Raw genomic sequence first — 19965 nt, 5'->3', positions numbered from 1 at the left:
ATATCCACAGAATTCCTTAGTTTGGCTAAATTAAAACTGAGGTGGATTCGGTGGATTTATTAGTTCTGCTCTCTGTAGTTTTGGCCTCTGAAATATCCACAGAATTCCTTAGTTTGGCTAAATTAAAACTGAGGTGGATTCGGTGGATTTATTAGTTCTGCTCTCTGTAGTTTTGGCCTCTGAAATATCCACAGAATTCCTTAGTTTGGCTAAATTAAAACTGAGGTGGATTCGTGGATTTATTAGTTCCGTTCTTTGTAGTTTTGGTCTCTGAAATATCCACAGAATTCCTTAGTTTGGCTAAATTAAAACTGAGGTGGATTCGGTGGATTTATTAGTTCTGCTCTCTGTAGTTTTGGTCTCTGAAATATCCACAGAATTCCTTAGTTTGGCTAAATTAAAACTGAGGTGGATTTATTAGTTCCGTTCTTTGTAGTTTTGGCCTCTGAAATATCCACAGAATTCCTTAGTTTGGCTAAATTAAAACTGAGGTGGATTTATTAGTTCCGTTCTTTGTAGTTTTGGCCTCTGAAATATCCACAGAATTCCTTAGTTTGGCTAAATTAAAACTGAGGTGGATTTATTAGTTCTGCTCTCTGTAGTTTTGACCTCTGAAATATCCACAGAATTCCTTAGTTTGGCTAAATTAAAACTGAGGTGGATTCGGTGCCTCCAGGAAAGGCCCAAAAGCTGGTGGTGGTCACAAACATGAAACATGGAGAGAAGAAAAACCAGTTTGGAGGGGAACTGGGGGCAGCTCCAGGCAGCAGAATCCCTTGATGACCTGCCCAGAGTGAAGGCAGATCCCTTCCAACAGCAGAATTCCCACTGTGGAGCAGCCTGAGTGGGGTGCAGTGGCCGGGCAGGTGCCTCCACGTGCTCCTCTTCCTCCCGTGGATTTGGGGTTCCACCCCCCCAGTGCCACAGGACATTCCCTAAACCACAAACCCCGAGCTTTGGTTTGTGTCCCAGGTCCACCACAGGTTCTTCTCCGTGCTCCCACCTCTCCCAAGCCCCCGTGTCCCAGCCGTGTGTGTGTGTGTGTCCCACCAGTGCTCCCAGTTCCCCCCGCGGGACGGGAGAGCTCTGCCTGCCCCCCAGCTCTGTGTTTGCATGGCTTCCACCCCAGTGCCTGGGCTCTGCTCCCCTGCTCTCACCCTCACTCCTGTTCCAGTTAGACACAAACATTCCTGCTCCAGTGGCTCTGACCTGGAGAACCTGGTAGGTATTCCTGGCTGGATCATCCCAGCCAGGGATTTGTGCTTTGGGCTTGGTTTTTCCTCACAGGAGATGCTCTGGTGACTCTCCAGGAGATGATGTTTGCACAGTGTTGCTTCTGGAGATGGTGATAAATTATTCTGAAGCTCTGAAGTGTTGAAGGAATGACATTTCCAGTGGGAATTTTGGGTTTCCTTTGGGAATTTCCGTTCTTGCAGCTGTAGGAACCAGCACACCTCACAGGAGGAGCAAACCCAGCCTGGGGTTGGGTGGGAGGCTCTGACCTGGACTTGCATGAGCCCGTTCTGCTCTCCTCTTGCTTACTTCAAAAGTTTTTTGGGATGGAAACAGCGCTCGGTGAAACAAAGATTTTAGGGATGGTCCTCATTTTGGGAATCGTCCTCTCATTCCCGTTCTGTGGAATGAAACCACAGGAGTGAAAGGGACAAAATATCTTGATCCTCTTTGGAACTCTCAAATGCCCGTTGGATTTTAGTGTTGGTTTTGCTTCCTGTCAAGCCTGTGCCATCCCAAATTTCAGGTTTTCCTTGGAAATAGTTATAAATGGATTTAGATTGGTTTAAAACCCCCACATTTTCTTTAAATTGCTTTAAGTGGTGCTTTGCTTTTCTCTTACCAGCATTTTATCAGTGGCTCTTGTGGTGTTTGATCCTTTTTCCCAGGGGTGTTTGATCCCTTTTTCCAGGGATGTTTGATCCTTTTTCCCAGGGGTGTTTGATCCTTTTTCCCAGGGGTGTTTGATCCTTTTTCCCAGGGGTGTTTGATCCTTTTTCCCCGGGATGTTTGATCCTTTTTCCCAGGGATGTTTGATCCCTTTTTCCCAGGGGTGTTTGATCCCTTTTCCCAGGGGTGTTTGATCCCTTTTCCCAGGGATGTTTGATCCCTTTTCCCAGGGGTGTTTGATCCCTTTTTCCCAGGGATGTTTGATCCCTTTTCCCAGGGATGTTTGATCCCTTTTTCCCAGGGATGTTTGATCCCTTTTTCCCAGGGATGTTTGATCCCTTTTCCCAGGGATGTTTGATCCCTTTTCCCAGGGATGTTTGATCCCTTTTTCCAGGGGTGTTTGATCCCTTTTTCCAGGGATGTTTGATCCCTTTTTCCAGGGATGTTTGAATCCCTTTTTCCCCGGGATGTTTGATCCTTTTTCCCAGGGATGTTTGATCCCTTTTCCCAGGGATGTTTGATCCCTTTTCCCAGGGATGTTTGAATCCCTTTTTCCCAGGGGTGTTTGATCCCTTTTCCCAGGGGTGTTTGATCCTTTTTCCTGGGACCCAGCAGCCTCTGGAGCGTTGGTGAGCAGGTGACAAACTGGAGAAATTTCCAGTTCCAGCCCTCTCCCAGTTGTGGCTGCACGTGGAGCTGGGCTGCTTGGCTGGTCTGGCTCTGACAGGAAAGGGAATCCCAAATCTCCTCCCAAGCTCATCCAAACCCAGCTCGGAGCAGCCCTGCACCAGCCAGGATCTGCTCAGGCAGGAGTTTGGAGGAGGAATTCCAACCATGCAGGGAATTGGGTTGGGAATTCCCCCCTTGATCCACATTTATCCCAAACCATCCCTATCTTGGAGCTTCAGGTGGTTTTAAATTATTTAAAATGATTTAAATTCTTTTTTTCATACAAGGTGGGTTTTTTTGAGGGTCTAAAATCCGTGCCTGTTCTGATTCTTCCTAAACTTTCCCTGAATTTCCCACGCTTAGGTTTCTAAGGAGGAAATTTGTGGCCTTCTGCTTTTGCCATGTGGATAAACCAGCAGCTGAATTTTGTTTTCCAAGAGTGAGACAACCACCCCGTGGGAATTGTCTTTTGGAGATGTTCTCTTTGTCAGTCAGTGGTCTTTATTTTCAGCTGGAATATCAGAATTTGGGAATTTTTAAATCAGGAGTGACGTTGCTGATTTTTATTTGGTATTTTTGATCAGGATGGACATCAAATTCTTGGTCACCTTTAGAATCATTGATAAATGATGGAGAATAACTGAGGGACTGGGCAGGGCTGAGGAATTCTCCCTGGAATTCTCACTGAGCTTCCCCCTGACCTTTCCTGCTCATGACTTTAAATCGGGAATTTTGCCCTTGGGGGCTGCTGATCCAGAGCCAGAACATCACCTCCCGCCTCAGAGGGGAGAAATTCCACAAAATGTCCCAGAAATTCCAAAAAATGTCCCAGAAATTCCACAAAATGCCCCAGAAATCCACAAAATGCCCCAGAAATCCACAAAATCCCCCAGAAATTCCACAAAATGCCCCAGAAATTCCACAAAATGTCCCAGAAATCCACAAAATGCCCCAGAAATCCACAAAATCCCCCAGAAATTCCACAAAATGTCCCAGAAATCCACAAAATCCCCCAGAAATCCACAAAATCCCCCAGAAATCCATAAAATGCCCCAGAATTCCACAAAACCCCCCAGAAATTCCAAAAAATGCCCCAGAAATTCCACAAAATGCCCCAGAAATCCACAAAATGCCCCAGAAATTCCACAAAATGTCCCAGAAATTCCAAAAAATGCCCCAGAAATTCCACAAAATGTCCCAGAAATCCACAAAATGCCCCAGAATTCCACAAAACCCCCCAGAAATTCCACAACCCCCCCCAGCAATCACGGTGCTGCTGTCCCTGCCCGTTTCCCAGCTCATTGTCCTCTCTGGAAATCCCAATTTTCCATTTTGTTCCTGCTCTGGGAGAGGCCTCCAGGGCTTTGTGGTGTCCCCGTGGCAGGCGCAGGGTCCTGAGGGGTTCCTGACAGTTCCTTGGGATTCCTGTGGGATCTTCATGGTCCTGAGGGATTCCTGTGGGATCTTCATGGTCCTGAGGGATTCCTGTGGGATCTTCATGGTCCTGAGGGATTCCTGTGGGATTTTCATGGTCCTGTGGGATTCCTGTGGGAATTTCATGTTACTGAGGGATTCCTGTTGGATCTTCATGATCCTGAGGGGTTCCTGTGGGATCTTCATGGTCCTGAGGGATTCCCTCGTGCTCCTTGAGGTTCCTGTGGGTTTTTCATGGTCCTGAGGGATTCCTGTGGGAACTTCATGGTCCTGAGGGATTCCCTCATGCTCCATGAGGTTCCTGTGGGATCTTCATGTTCCTGAGGGATTCCTGTGGGTTTTTCATGGTCCTGAGGGATTCCTGTGGGATCTTCATGGTCCTGAGGGATTCCTGTAGGATCTTCATGGTCCTGAGGGATTCCTGTGGGATCTTCATGATCCTGAGGGGTTCCTGTGGGATCTTCATGATCCTGAGGGGTTCCTGTGGGATCTTCATGGTCCTGAGGGATTCCTGTGGGATTTTCATGGTCCTGAGGGGTTCCTGTGGGATCTTCATGGTCCTGAGGGATTCCCTCGTGCTCCTTGAGGTTCCTGTGGGTTTTTCATGGTCCTGAGGGATTCCTGTGGGAACTTCATGGTCCTGAGGGGTTCCTGTGGGATCTTCATGGTCCTGAGGGATTCCCTCGTGCTCCTTGAGGTTCCTGTGGGGTTTTCATGGTCCTGAGGGATTCCTGTGGGATTTTCATGGTCCTGAGGGGTTCCTGTGGGATTTTCATGGTCCTGAGGGATTCCCTCGTGCTCCATGAGGTTCCTGTGGGATCTTCATGGTCCTGAGGGATTTCTGTGGGATCTTCATGGTCCTGAGGGATTCCTGTGGGATCTTCATGGTCCTGAGGGATTCCCTCGTGCTCCATGAGGTTCCTGTGGGATCTTCATGGTCCTGAGGGATTTCTGTGGGATCTTCATGGTCCTGAGGGATTCCTGTGGGATTTTCATGGTCCTGAGGGGTTCCTGTGGGATTTTCATGGTCCTGAGGGATTCCCTCGTGCTCCATGAGGTTCCTGTGGGATCTTCATGGTCCTGAGGGATTTCTGTGGGATCTTCATGGTCCTGAGGGATTCCTGTGGGATCTTCATGGTCCTGAGGGATTCCTGTGGGAATTTCATGTTACTGAGGGATTCCTGTGGGATCTTCATGGTCCTGAGGGGTTCCTGTGGGATCTTCATGGTCCTGAGGAATTCCTGTGGGATTTTCATGGTCCTGAGGAATTCCCTCCTGCCCCTTTGGATCCCCCGGGCCCCCCGTGAGGGCCCCGAGCGATTCCTGCCCACACCACGCTGATTTCTCTGCCATTCCCAGATTTCTCTGAATTCCCGGATTTCTCCAGAATTCCCAGATTTCTCCGGAACTCCCAGATTTCTCTGCCACTCCCAGATTTCTCTGCCATTCCCAGTTTTCCCCGCCATTCCTGGTTCTCTCTGCCATTCCCGGATTTCTCTGAATTTCCAGATTTCTCCGTAATTCCCCATTTCTTCAGAACTCCCAGCTTTTTCCAGAACTCCCAGATTTCTCTGCCATCCCCAGTTTTCCCCGCCATCCCTGGTTTTCTCTGAATTCCCAGATTTCCCTTGAACTCCCGGATTTCTCCGGCATCCCCAGGAATCCCAGTTTTTCTGTGCATCCCGGTTCCCCCCAGCATTCCCAGTTTTTCTCGGTGTTCCCGGTTTTGTAGGAATCCCAGTTTTTCTCTGCATCCCAGTTTTCCCCCAGCGTTCCCAGTTTTTCCCGGTGCTCCCGGTTCCCCCCGCTGTTCCCAGTTCCCCGCACCGTTCCCATTTTTTCCCAGTTATTCCCGGTTCCCCCCGGTTATTCCCGGTTATTCCTGTTTTTCCCGGTTATTCCCGGTGTTCCTGGTTCCCCCCGGGTTATTCCCGTTTTTCCTGGTGTTCCTGGTTACCCCCAGTTATTCCCATTGCTCCCAGTGTTCCCGGTTATTCCCATTGTTCCCCCGTTATTCCTGGTGTTCCTGTTATTCCCGTTGTTCCCCCCGGTTCCCCCCTTGTTCCCGGTTCCCCCCATTATTCCCATTATTCCTGTTGTTCCCCCCGGTTATTCCCGTTATTCCCGTTTTTTCCCCCGTTATTCCCGTTGTTCCCGTTGTTCCCCCGGTTATTCCCGTTGTTCCCGTTATTCCCATTATTCCCGTTGTTCCCGTTATTCCCGTTGTTCCCGTTATTCCCCCGGTTATTCCCGGTGTTCCCGTTATTCCCGGTTATTCCCATTGTTCCCGTTATTCCCGTTGTTCCTGTTATTCCCGGTTATTCCCGTTGCTCCCGTTATTCCCGTTTTTCCCCCCGTTATTCCCGGTTATTCCCGTTATTCCCGTTGTTCCCAGTTATTCCCGTTGTTCCTGTTATTCCCCCCGTTATTCCCCCCGTTATTCCCTTTGTTCCCGTTATTCCCGTTATTCCCCATTGTTCCCGTTATTCCCGTTATTCCCGTTGTTCCTGTTATTCCCGTTGTTCCTGTTATTCCCGTTGCTCCCGTTATTCCCGGTTATTCCCGTTATTCCCGGTTATTCCCGGTTATTCCCGTTGCTCCCGTTATTCCCGTTGCTCCCGTTATTCCCGGTTATTCCCGTTATTCCCGGTTATTCCCGTTATTCCCGTTGTTATTCCCGTCATTCCCGTTATTCCCGTTGCTCCCGTTATTCCCGTTGCTCCCGTTATTCCCGTTGTTATTCCCGTTATTCCCGTTATTCCCGTTATTCCCGTTGTTATTCCCGTTATTCCCGTTATTCCCGGTTATTCCCGTTGCTCCCGTTATTCCCGTCATTCCCGTTATTCCCGGTTATTCCCGGTGTTCCCGTTATTCCCGGTTATTCCCGTTGCTCCCGTTATTCCCGTTGTTCCCGTTATTCCCGTCATTCCCGTTATTCCCGTCATTCCCGTTATTCCCGGTTATTCCCGTTATTCCCGTTGTTATTCCCGTTATTCCCGTCATTCCCGTTATTCCCGTTGTTATTCCCGTTGTTATTCCCGTTATTCCCGTCATTCCCGGTTATTCCCGTTATTCCCGTTATTCCCGGTTATTCCCGTTTCCTTGCAGCACTCCTCCCTGCTGGGCGGCGCCTTCGGGGACTCGTTCTACGAGCAGCAGCTGACGGCGCGCCAGGCCAACGCCCTGTCCCACCAGGTGAGCCGCGCCCCAATTAACCCACTAATTAACGAGCAATTAACGGCGCCTTTCTTGCCTTCCCCTGGTCCCCTCCCGTCCCACGCAGCCGTTCTGCCAAAAAAAAAGGGAAATCGGTTAAAAAATGTGTAATAATGGAGGTTTTTAAATGGGAGATCAATTAAAAAATGTGTAATAGTGGAGATTTTCAAATGGGAGATCGGTTAAAAAAATGTGTAATAATGGAGATTTTTAAATGGGAGATCAATTAAAAAATGTGTAATAGTGGAGATTTTTAAATGGGAGATCAATTAAAAAATGTGTAATAATCAAGCTTTTAAAATGGGAGATTGGTTAAAAAAATGTGTAATAATGGAGATTTTTAAATGGGAGATCAACTAAAAAAATATGTAATAATCAAGCTTTTAAAATGGGAGATCAATTAAAAAATGTGTAATAATGGAGGTTTTCAAATGGGAGATCAATTAAAAAATGTGTAATAATGGAGGTTTAAAATGGGACATCAATGAAAAAAATGTGTAATAATGGAGGTTTAAAATGGGAGATCAACTGAAAAAATGTGTAATAATGGAGGTTTTAAAATGGAAGATCAACTAAAAAAATGTGTAATAATCAAGCTTTTAAAATGGGAGATCGGTTAAAAAAATGTGTAATAATGGAGATTTTAAAATGGGAGATCAATTAAAAAATGTGTAATAATGGAGGTTTAAAATGGGAGATCAATTTAAAAAATGTTTAATAATGGAGGTTTTAAAACGGGAGATCAGTTAAATAATGTATAATCAAGCTTTTAAAATGGGAGATCAACTAAAAAAATGTGTAATAATCAAGCTCTTAAAATGGGAGATCGGTTAAAAAAATGTGTAATAATGGAGATTTTAAAATGGGAGATCAATTTAAAAAATGTGTAATAATGGAGGTCTTAAAGTGGGAGATCAATTAAAAAATGTGTAATAATGGAAGTTTAAAATGGGAGATCAATTAAAAAATGTGTAATAATGGAGGTTTAAAATGGGAGATCAATTTAAAAATATTTAATAATCAAGCATTTTAAAATGGGAGATCAGTTTAAAAAATGTGTAATAATTAAGGTTTTAAAATGGGAGATCAGTTAAATAATGTATAGTAATCAAGCTTTTAAAATGGGAGATCAATTTAAAAATATAATAATGGAGGTTGTAAAGTGGTAGATCAATTTTAAAAAAGTATAATAAGGAAGTATAAATGTATAAAAAGGAAAAATAATGAAATATGAAAGAGGAAAAAGAGTGAATATTTTTGTATGAAAATCCATTTTGAAAGGAAAAACAAGGATATGAATTTTTTAAATAATGGAAAAATAATGAAATTTGAAAGAATGAATTTGGAGCAGGCTCAGATGAATTTGGAGCAGGCACAGATGGATTTGAAGCAGGCACAGGTGAATTTGGAGCAGGCTCAGGTGAATTTGGAGCAGGCTCAGGTGAATTTGGAGCAGGCACAGATGAATTAGGAGCAGGCTCAGGTGAATTTGGAGCAGGTACAGATGAATTTGGAGCAGGCTCAGGTGAATTTGGAGCAGGTACAGATGAATTTGGAGCAGGTACAGCTGGATTTGGAGCAGGCACAGATGGATTAGGAGCAGGCACAGCTGGATTAGGAGCAGGCACAGATGGATTAGGAGCAGGCACAGCTGGATTAGGAGCAGGCACAGCTGGATTTGGAGCAGGCTCAGGTGAATTTGGAGCAGGCACAGATGAATTTGGAGCAGGCTCAGATGAATTTGGAGCAGGCTCAGGTGAATTTGGAGCAGGCTCAGATGAATTTGGAGCAGGCACAGGTGAATTTGGAGCAGGCTCAGATGAATTTGGAGCAGGCACAGATGAATTTGGAGCAGGCACAGATGAATTTGAAGCAGGCACAGATGAATTTGGAGCAGGCACAGATGGATTAGGAGCAGGCACAGATGAATTTGGAGCAGGCACAGATGAATTTGGAGCAGGCACAGGTGAATTTGGAGCAGGCTCAGATGAATTTGGAGCAGGCACAGGTGAATTTGGAGCAGGCTCAGATGAATTTGGAGCAGGCACAGATGAATTTGGAGCAGGCACAGATGGATTAGGAGCAGGCACAGCTGGATTTGTAGCAGGCACAGCTGAATTTCGAGCAGGCACAGGTGAATTTGGAGCAGGCACAGATGGATTTGGATCAGGCACAGCTGGATTTGTAGCAGGCACAGATGGATTTGGAGCAGGCACAGCTGAATTTGGAGCAGGCACAGCTGGATTTGGAGCAGGCACAGGTGAATTTGAAGCAGGCACAGCTGGATTAGGAGCAGGCACAGCTGGATTTGGAGCAGGCTCAGATGAATTTGGAGCAGGCTCAGATGAATTTCGAGAAGGCTCAGGTGAATTTGGAGCAGGCTCAGATGGATTAGGAGCAGGCTCAGGTGAATTTGGAGCAGGCACAGATGGATTAGGAGCAGGCTCAGGTGAATTTGAAGCAGGCTCAGGTGAATTTGAAGCAGGCACAGCTGGATTTGAAGCAGGCACAGCTGGATTTGGAGCAGGCACAGCTGGATTTGCTCGCTGTCCGTGTGTCCCGTGCCCCGTCCCCGTGTCCCCGCCAGGGCTGCCCTTTAACCGTGGCCGTGTCGCCCGCAGCTGGAGCAGTTCAACATGATCGAGGGCGCCATCAGCTCCAACAGCCTCTACAGCCCCTGCTCCACCCTCAACTACTCGCAGGCCGCCGTGATGGGACTGACGGGCAGCCACGGCAGCCTGCAGGACTCGCAGCAGCTCGGCTACTCCAGCCACGGCAACATCCCCAACATCATCCTGACAGGTAACCCCTGCGTGCCGCGGCGATGGGCCCTGGCTCTCGGGGTGACCCCCGGCTGTCGGGGTGACCCCCGGGTGTCAGGGTGACCACCTGGCTGTTGGGGTGACCCCCTGGCTGTCAGGGTGACCACCTGGCTGTCAGGGTGACCCCCTGGCTGTCAGGGTGACCCCCTGGCTCTTGGGGTGACCCCTGGGTGTCAGGGTGACCACCTGGCTGTCGGGGTGACCCCCGGGTGTCGGGGTGACCACCTGGCTGTCAGGGTGACCCCTGGCTGTCAGGGTGACCACCTGGCTGTCGGGGTGACCCCTGGCTGACAGGGTGACCCCCTGGCTGACAGGGTGACCCCCTGGCTCTCGGGGTGACCCCCTGGCTCTCGGGGTGACCCCCTGGCTCTCGGGGTGACCCCTGGGTGTCAGGGTGACCACCTGGCTGTCGGGGTGACCCCTGGCTGTCAGGGTGACCCCCTGGCTGTCAGGGTGATCCCCTGGGTGTCAGGGTGACCCCCTGGTTGTCAGGGTGACCCCCGGGTGTCAAAGTCCTTTTTGTCCCAGCCCGCAGCCAAAGGAGGCTGGATGTGCAGGGTCGGCTTCTCAAGGGTGTTTATTTGTGGGAGCCCCAGCCTTGCTTTAGGGTCCCGTGTGCTGGTGAAATTTCTCCTCCGAGCCATGATTCCAAAGAAAAACTGCTCAGGCTCTGCTGTTGGGTCGCAAGGCAGTTTATTGTGATTTATCTAAAAGATTTTCTTCTCGGGCTGCTGTGGTTTGCTCACAGCTCAGGCAGAGGCACACACACACCCTGACACCCTCTCTGACCCTGACTGCTTCTGCTCTCCCACCCAGGGCTGCTGCTCTCTTTTATATGATACAGTACATTTTAAATGTTTAGAGTTTTTCCCAATGCCTATCACCTATATTAAATGGTGCTTTTCTATTTTTTATATGGTACATTACGTGTTATATGTTTATAGTTTTCCCCCAGTGCCTATTACCTATATTAAATACTGCCTTTCTATCTTTTATATGATATATTACGTGTTACATGTTTACAGTTTTCCCCAATGCCTATTACCTGTGTTAAATGGTGCTTTTCTACTCTAAACCAATCTGTGAGTGCCAACATCACCAAGAACATGGAGGTGAGGAAGAAGAAGGAGGAAGAACAGGATCAGCCCACTTTCCTCCATCTTAGAACTTCTGACCCCCATGTACAAAGTAAAACCCTCCTGGACAGGTGCTAAAACCCCCCTGTACAACACTAAAAAAATTTCCCCTCTGTTTTGTAACTACTTTTACTCTCCTATCTAACCCTTTGTGACTGCTTGTTCCACCTCCAAAGTTGGTAACTCATTCCATGGCTCAAACCCAAAATCACAGCTGTTTGCAGCTGCCTGCCAGGGGCTCAAATGCTTCTGACCAAGGCCTGGAACCTCTAAAAACGTCTGAGAGACATTTTGAGTTCCAACATTTATTTTCCTTTATCTAGAACATTCTTTCTCTGCCCTGCTGAGCTCTGTCCAGCAGCTCAGCCATGGCATTCTGTCTGCCCTCTAGGGCATTTTATACTAAAATCTACACATTTTATTTACATATTTTATACTAAAATTTACACACTTTATTTACACATTTTATACTAAAATTTACACATTTTATACCCAAAACCACGTGTGCTATATTTACAATAAGGTGGCAATATCAATCATTTATGTTGGGCAGTGTGTCCCTACCTTAAACCAACAGAAAAGTGTCACCAGCACAGCAAAGCATGGAGGGCGAGGAGAAAGAAAACGAGAAGAAGGCCAGGACATGCCCAATCCATCTTCTCCCCTCAAACCCCATTCTAAAAACCTCAAAATTCTACTTTTTCACCCTGTGAAAACCAGGGATTGCTGATGGGAATGGTGGAAATTGAGGTTATTCCTCCTAAAGCTGAGGGAGAGAAAAGGCTGCAGTTACAGCAACCTTTGGGTTGTGTTTGGTGGCTTGGAGGTGCCGTGAGGAATCAGAGATGTGGTGGAGGGTGGATGTTCCTCACCCGAGAGCTCCATAAACATCTCCAGGGTTTGTGGTGGCTGTTTTCTGACCTGCACACTGGTGTTTGACCCCCGTGTGTTCTGTCCCCTGCAGTGACAGGAGAATCCCCCCCCAGCTTATCAAAAGAACTGACCAGCTCCTTGGCAGGAGTGGGGGACGTCAGCTTCGACACGGATTCCCAGTTCCCCCTGGATGAACTCAAAATTGACCCTTTGACCCTGGATGGACTGCACATGCTCAACGACCCCGACATGGTCCTCACCGACCCCGCCACAGAGGACACGTTCCGCATGGACCGGCTGTGAGCCGCCGCCAGCTCCGCAGCGCCCGGGAGGGCCCCGAGGCTCCATCCCGGCCCGGAGGCTCCATCCTGTTCCAGGGGCTCTGTCCCATCCTGGAGGGTCCGTCCTGGAGGGTCCATCCTGTTCCAGGGGCTCTGTCCCATCCTGGAGGGTCCATCCTGTTCCAGGGGCTCTGTCCCATCCTGGAGGGTCTGTCCTGGAGGGTTTGTCCCATCCTGGAGGGTCTGTCCCATCTTGGAGCGTCCATCCTGGAGGGTCCATCCTGTCCTGGAGGGTCTGTCCCGTCCTGGAGGGTTCAGCCCATCCTGGAGGCTCTGTCCCATCCTGGAAGGTGTGACCCATCCTGGAGGTTCTGTCCCATCTTGGAGCATCCATCCTGGAGGGTCCATCCTGGAGGGTCTGTCCTATCCAGGAGGGTCCATCCTGGAGGGTCCAGCCCATCCTGGAGGGTCCAGCCCATCCTGGAGGGTCCATCCTGGAGGGTTTGTCCCATCCTGGAGGGTCCATCCTGGAGGGTCCAGCCCATCCTGGAGGGTCCATCCTGGAGGGTCCAGCCCATCCTGGAGGGTCCGTCCCAGCCCGGAGGGAGAGCTGCTCCGTGTCCCCTGTGCAATGAGTAACCACAGCTTGTTGTTCTGAGCTTGCCGCGCTGCCGAGCCCCGTCCCCGTGGCGCCCAGCCATGTCACCCCCGCCGCTGTTGCCGTCCAGTCCAGCAGTGAGGAGTTGTCCGGTTTTCCACGGTTTTTTCCCTCTTTTTTCCCCTTTTTTCCCCAGTTTTCCCCGGTTTCCCATTGGTTTTCCTCTCCAGAGCTGCCCTTTCCCCCAGCAGAGCTCTGGCAGGGCCGTGCCCGCATCCCCTGGCACCCGCGGGGCTTTGGGCACCCACGGGGCTTTGGGCACCCAAGGAGCTTTGGGCACCTGAGGGGTTTTGGGCACCCGAGGGGCTTTGGGCACCCGAGGGGCTTTGGGCACCTGAGGGGCTCTGGGCACCCGCAGGGCTCTGGGCACCCGAGGGGCTTTGGGCACCCACGGGGCTTTGGGCACCTGAAGGGCTTTGGGCACCCAAAGGGCTTTGGGCACCCGAGGAGCTTTGGGCACCTGAGGGGCTTTGGGCACCCGAAGGGCTTTGGGCGCCTGAGGGGCTTTGGGCACCCGCGGGGCTTTGGGCACCCGAGGGGCTCTGGGCACCCGCAGGGCTTTGGGCACCCGAGGGGCTTTGGGCACCCGCAGGGCTTTGGGCAGCGGGGCAGGGGCGGGAGGTGCCTCAAAGCTCCTCTGGGGTCGGGCTGGGGCCGTGCCCCCTCCTCCTCCTCCTCCTCCTCCTCCTGCTGCTGCCCTGGGGAGCAAATCCCGGCCCTGCCACCCCCCCTGCAGCTGGGGCTGTGCTCTGGGACGCCGGCCTGTCCCCACCTGTGTCCCCACCTGTGTCCCCACCTGTGTCCCCCCAGGTGCCCTGCCTGTCCCCACCTGTGTCCCCACCTGTGTCCCCACCTGTGTCCCCCCAGGTGCCCTGCCTGTCCCCACCTGTGTCCCCACCTGTGTCCCCACCTGTGTCCCCCCAGGTGCCCTGTTTGTCCCCACCTGTGTCCCCACCTGTGTCCCCACCTGTGTCCCAGCCTGGCATCCTCAGGTGCTGTCCATCTCCCCACCTGTGTCCCCACCTGTGTCCCCCCAGGTGCCCTGCCTGTCCCCACCTCTGTCCCCACCTGTGTCCCCACCTGTGTCCCCACCTGTGTCCCAGCCTGGCATCCTCAGGTTCCCTGTTTGTCCCCACCTGTGTCCCCACCTGTGTCCCCACCTGTGTCCCCCCAGGTGCCCTGCCTGTCCCCACCTGTGTCCCCACCTGTGTCCCCACCTGTGTCCCCCCAGGTGCCCTGTTTGTCCCCACCTGTGTCCCAGCCTGGCATCCTCAGGTGCTCTCCATGTCCCCACCTGTGTCCCCACCTGTGTCCCCACCCTCTTGTCCCTCCCTCCTGCCCCGGCCATCCCGGCACAGCGGAGCCGCCGCCGGCCACCAGTCCCAAAAATCCGCTTTAAACACTATTTCCTTCCAAGCTTTTTATGGTTTTGTTCTGTTTAGTTTTGGGGTCTTTTTTTTAATATATATGTAATATATATCTATTTCTATATATGGCTACATATATAGAGAGCATTTCTGAGCACACATGAAAGTTCTATAATTCATTACTTGATTAGACAGAGGATCAGAACATCTTAAAGCAGCTAAAAAGAAATAGAGACTAACCTGCATAATCCTAATTTTTACTTTGTCAGAGATTCCTGGGCAACAGGAACGGCATTTCCATAGCAATGCCAGGCTCGTAGAATCATGATTTTTAAAATTTTTTATTATTCATTACTTATTCTGTTACTTATTTATGTTTTTTTTTTGTCGTTGTTGTTTTAATTTCATTTTTTTAAAATTTTATTTAAATATTTGGATATTAGAAAAGTAGCTCAACTACATACAGCCAATGGAAGCACTCTACATAATATTTGTACAGTACTTTTTTTTTTTGTGGTTTTATTCCAGAAATATATTATATATATTATATATGTATGTATTTTTAAACTAACTGGAATTTTAAACGGATGGAATAAGCAGGAATAAGAAAGCCTAAGGCAAGTTTAGATGTTTTCCTTTGGAATAGGCAAAATAGGGTGGTTGGAACTTAAAAATTCCTTCATTCACCTGAGGGGAAAAAAATCTCTTGCTCCACAATGACCAGGATTGAATCCTCCAAAATTCTCTTTAATTAAATGGAGAATTGATCATTTTGGATGGTCCTTGTGAATATTTTGTGCTGCAAATTAAAAAAAATCCCCAAAGTCCCACGCAGATTGCTCAGGCTGGGAATTGGGGCTTTCACTCTGGCTGGCTGGAGGCTGCCCCAGGTTTGTGGGAATGGATGAACATCCCCATTCCACTGGGATCTGCGTGGGGAAAGGCAGGAATTCATCAGGAACGAGCAGGGTTTGGAGTCATTCATTAATTAACTAATTAACTCACCCCAGGGCGAGCTGCTCCTGGAGGGGGAGGCGCCTCCAGCCTGGGGTGGGAGCAGGATTTTTGGGATTCCATTCCCTCAAATCCCATCCCAGTTCCCACAGCTGGAACTGGGCTGCTCTTCACGAGTTCCCCCCGCAATTAATGAGAGTCCCCTGCAATTAATGACTTTCAGCGCTGAGTTCTAATGAGTTATACCAAGTTTCTGTGTGCTTCCAGAAATCCGGGCTGGGGTTGCTGCCTGCTCTGCTGAGCAGGAGCAGGGCCAGGATCTCCCAGCCCCAGGCATCCCCTCGCCTTCTGTGCCATTTGTTGACCATTTGCACTAAAAATGTGGAATTTTTTCTTGGCTTCCCTGTGTCTTTTTGGTTTTCTTTGGTTTTTTGTTTTGTTTTGTTTTCATGTTATCCTTCTCCACGCCCTGCAGAGGTTTCCCCGCACCTCTTGGGAACGTTTTGGGATTTTTTGGCAGGGTTTGAGCTCGGTAGGACAGGTTCGCTCCTGCTGGCTCCTTGCTGATCCCTCGTGCTTTTCCAGGGAAGGGAGGAGATAAAAGGCAGCTCAAAGAGGAGGAAACCTGGAAAGAGCAGCAGAGGCTGCAGGGAGAGCTTGGTGCAGCTCCGGAGCTCCGGGGGGATTCCTGCTGGGATGGCTCCGTGCTCCTGCAGCCCTTGGCCGTGCTGGGTTGGCCACGCCAGGGTCGCTCCGGAGGGAGCAGCCAGCAGGAGCTTCCCAACTTCCTAACTCCCCGTGTAAATAGGAGCTCCTCGTTTCTTAGACTTGTAAGTAGACCTTGAAAATCGCCTTAATTTCAAACTAACACACCTTGGATGCAACTGTCACAGTCAGGGACCCTCCAGCTGGGAGAAGTGCAGGTTTAATCCCTCAGGAGAGGGAAGGAGCTGGGAAGGAGCAGGATGGGCTCCAGCTGTGGCCAGGGAGAAGCTGCTGCTCATCCCGACCCCGTGAGATCCAGGGATTCCAGCAGCTCCTGCCTTTCCCTTCCCCCAGGGGAACCTTTCATGTGGGAGCTGCCCCAGAGGATTCCCCCTTTCTCACTCCTTCAAATTCCAGTTTTTGTGGCATCAGGCTGATCTGGAAGCAAACCCAAGTGTTCCCAGAACAAAAAAATCTGCTTTTATTTCAAATGTAACAACCCTGTGCTCGTTTCAGTGTGTGGGGCTCTCTCCCCAGGGGTGGGAGCAGAAAGGGAAAACCATCACTTAGCAAAAAACAAAAAACAAACCAGGGAGAAAATGGTGTTAATGGCTCTTACTGCTAGGTTTGGTTTCAGTGGTGGTGAGGCTGCCTGGTGTCCCAGGGGTGACTGTCCACCCTCCCTCCCGATCCCCCCTCCCTCCCGCCGTGTTTTTCTATCTCCGCAAGGAATTAACCCCAATTCCCAAGCTAGACTGTTGCATTTGCCAATACAATGGGGAAGAACAGGAATAAACCCTCGGTGCACCCAAAACTGTGATTTTTTCCAGCCCAGCCCTGGCTGGGGGAGGCTCTTTGTACATAATTCCCCCTCTGGGCGCGCGCGCCCGGCCCGGCGCCCACGGCTTCTGCATGGCAGGGAGCGCTTGCCAGCCCCCCGTGCCCCCGCAGCCGGGGCTGGGCTCTGCCCCCCGGGCTGATTTCCCATTTTCCAGAGGGGAAAACCTCTCCAGGGAGGGCCGGGAATCGCCTCGGCGGCCGCCGGCACCGCGCGCCCTCCGGGGAGGTTTCGTGGATCCTTCGCTGAATTCGCTTTTGGGAGCGCTCACGGTGAACCTTCAGCTCAGAGGGAGGTTGGGTTCGATGGTCCTGGAAGCCTCTTCCAACCTCGATTTGGTTGTTCCATCCCAACCTCGATTCCAGAATTCTTTTCCAACATTAATTTGGTTTTTCTTCTCCCGCCTGGATTCGGTCGTTCTTTTCCAACCCTAATCTGGTGATTCTTTTCCAAACTCAATTCAGGTTCTTTTCCAGCCTTAATTCAGTGATTCTTTTCCAGCCCTGATTCAGTGTCTATTTCCCAACCTCAATTCCATGATTCCAAGACCAAAAGCTGCCCTGAGTTTACCTAAAACCAGTTTACCTAAATTTCCCTCAAAAGCGAGCCCTCGGACCCAATACCTTGAATTTCTGCCAAGACAACAAGTGAGGCTTGAGCTGCTCCCTTGAGGAAAGAGCCTGGAGCCCCTCTGGACAGGAAGGAAGCAGGAAGGCCCCTCCTCCCCCGCAGACCCCGACCTTGGCTGTTTTTTTCGGGAGAAACCCCAAAACCAGCGCGTTTATTCCTCAGAGCAACGGCCCCCCCGTCACTGTGATGGCAATGTGAAAGCGCAGGTAGCCTTTGTTACGTGTCTCTGTCCTTTTTAAAAAACGACCAGGAAAAAGGAAAAAAAAAACCCAAAAAAAACCCTCCTTCCCTCTTAGAATTAAACTTTGTAGTGTTCCTGTTCTTTGTATTTTGAGTTGCATCTTATTTATACGGCGCAGTGTAGGCATGGATTGCATGTCGGTTTTCTATGCGGGCACCACGACATTCTGACTGTGTATTATAAATCATTTTTACCTTTTTAAACAGGGAGAAAAAAAAAAAACAAAAACCAACAAAACAAACAAACAAACAAAAAAAAAACAACAACAACACAACAGAATCATTGTGTGGAATTTCTATACTGCAAAGCCAAACACTACATGGAGTCCTCTCTTGGTTTGTGTTATTTATTTTCCGAGGCGGTTGGGGTGGGCGGGGGGCGGGCGGAGCCGTGTGTGCGTTGCCTTATGTGGGCTTGACCAATTTTATCAAAATAAAGGCCTGAAGGGGTAAAATCCGCTGGCTCCTGTCTTCGGGGGTGGAGGGTGGGATGGGAGAAGCGTGGAAAAAAGGGAGAGAATCCTGGGGGGAAAAGGGAGAGAATCCTGGGGGGAAAAGGGAGAGAATCCTGTGGGAAAAAGGGAGAGAATCCTGTGGGAAAAAGGGAGAGAATCCTGTGGAAAAAAGGGAGATAATTCTGGGGGAAAAAGGGAGAGAATCCTGTGGAAAAAAGGGAAAGAAACGTGGGAAAAAGGGAGAGAATCCTGTGGAAAAAAGGGAGAGAATCCTGGGGGAAAAAGGGAGAGAATCCTGTGGGAAAAAGGGAGAGAATCCTGGGGGAAAAGGGAGAGAATCCTGTGGAAAAAAGGGAAAGAAACGTGGGAAAAAGGGAGAGAATCCTGTGGAAAAAAGGGAGCAGGTCCTGTGGAAAAAGGGAGAGAATCCTGTGGGAAAAAGGGAGATAATTCTGGGGGAAAAAGGGAGAGAATTCTGGGGGAGAAAGGGAGAGAATCCTGTGGAAAAAAGGGAGAGAATCCTGTGGAAAAGGGGAGAGAATCCTGTGGAAAAAGGCAGAGGATCCCAAAGGCAGCTGGGCCCTGTGGGATTTACTGCTGGGAGTGAAGAGCAGGAAGTCGAGTTTGAATTGTAGAATTCCAACCTTGGAATCCTTGAATATCCCCAGGTGGGTTTGGGGCGTGCCCAGGTGGGTTTGGGACATCCCCAGGTAGGATTGGGACATCCCCAGGTGGGTTTGGGGCGTGCCCAGGTGGGTTTGGGACATCCCCAGGTGGGTTTGGGACGTCCCCAGGTGGGTTTGGGATGTCCCCAGGTGGGTTTTGGACATCCCCAGGTGGGTTTTGGACGTCCCCAGGTGGGTTTTGGACATCCCCAGGTGGGTTTGGGGCGTGCCCAGGTGGGTTTGGGACATCCCCAGGTGGGTTTGGGACATCCCCAGGTAGGATTGGGATGTCCCCAGATGGGTTTGGGGCGTCCCCAGGTGGGTTTGGGATGTCCCCAGGTGGGTTTGGGATGTCCCCAGGTGGGTTTTGGACATCCCCAGGTGGGTTTTGGACGTCCCCAGGTGGGTTTTGGACATCCCCAGGTGGGTTTGGGGCGTCCCCAGGTGGGTTTGGGGCGTCCCCAGGTGGGTTTGGGATGTCCCCAGGTGGGTTTGGGGCATCCCCAGGTGGGTTTGGGACGTCCCCAGGTGGGTTTGGGGCGTCCCCAGGTGGGTTTGGGACGTCCCCAGGTGGGTTTGGGACGTCCCCAGATGGGTTTGGGACGTCCCCAGGTGGGTTTGGGATGTCCCCAGGTGGGTTTGGGACGTCCCCAGGTGGGTTTTGGACATCCCCAGGTGGGTTTGGGATGCCCCCAGACCCTCCCTGGAGCTGTTCAGGCTCTGCCACCTCCATGGGAAGTTCTCCCCTGGGGAGGTGGAACTTCTGGAGCGTTGTGGGGACGCTCCGGAGCCGTGGTGGCCCTGGGGACAGGGACAGGCAGCTCTGAGGGCCCGGCCGTGCCGGTGGCTTTGGGTCACACCTAAAACTTGGATTTTGGTGTCCTTTGGGTGGAGTTTTTGGTGTTCCCTTCATTCCCTGAGCTGGTGAGCGGGGCTAGAGCTGACCTTGGAGCTGGGATTGGCCACAGGTGGTTCTGTCCTGGGCTCCTCGATTTTCCTGTGTCCCCTGAGGGGACAAGGGACACGCCTGGGCCCGGTGTCACCTCCTGGTCCCCGTGAGCCACTGGAGAATCCTCCAGGCCCTGACCCCAGGAGGGCTGGGACTGCTCAGAGCTCGACC

At 50.5% G+C, this 19965-nt stretch overlaps 1 protein-coding gene across 9 annotated transcripts in view; it reads left to right on the top strand.

The window, feature by feature from the left end:
* The window catches only part of CRTC1 (CREB regulated transcription coactivator 1), a 57788-nt gene extending 42077 nt beyond the window's left edge, over positions 1-15711 (top strand). For 8 of the 9 annotated variants that reach the window (XM_077788860.2, XM_077788863.2, XM_077788859.2 and 5 more), the window contains 3 exons: positions 7114-7200; positions 9843-10023; positions 12144-15711. In XM_077788860.2, the coding sequence (XP_077644986.2) occupies positions 7114-7200; positions 9843-10023; positions 12144-12355 (480 nt within the window). In that variant the 3' untranslated portion in view covers positions 12356-15711. Of the gene's footprint in view, positions 1-63; positions 5764-7113; positions 7201-9842; positions 10024-12143 lie in introns of those variants that run through there. The other variant, XR_014950250.1, reaches the window with a different exon arrangement.
* The last annotated feature ends 4254 nt before the right edge of the window (positions 15712-19965 follow it).

Source organism: Lonchura striata, chromosome 28, assembly GCF_050655825.1.
Source record: "Lonchura striata isolate lonStrDom1 chromosome 28, ASM5065582v1, whole genome shotgun sequence".
Taxonomy (NCBI): domain Eukaryota; kingdom Metazoa; phylum Chordata; class Aves; order Passeriformes; family Estrildidae; genus Lonchura; species Lonchura striata.
This window is presented reverse-complemented; position numbering and strand designations above follow the sequence as displayed.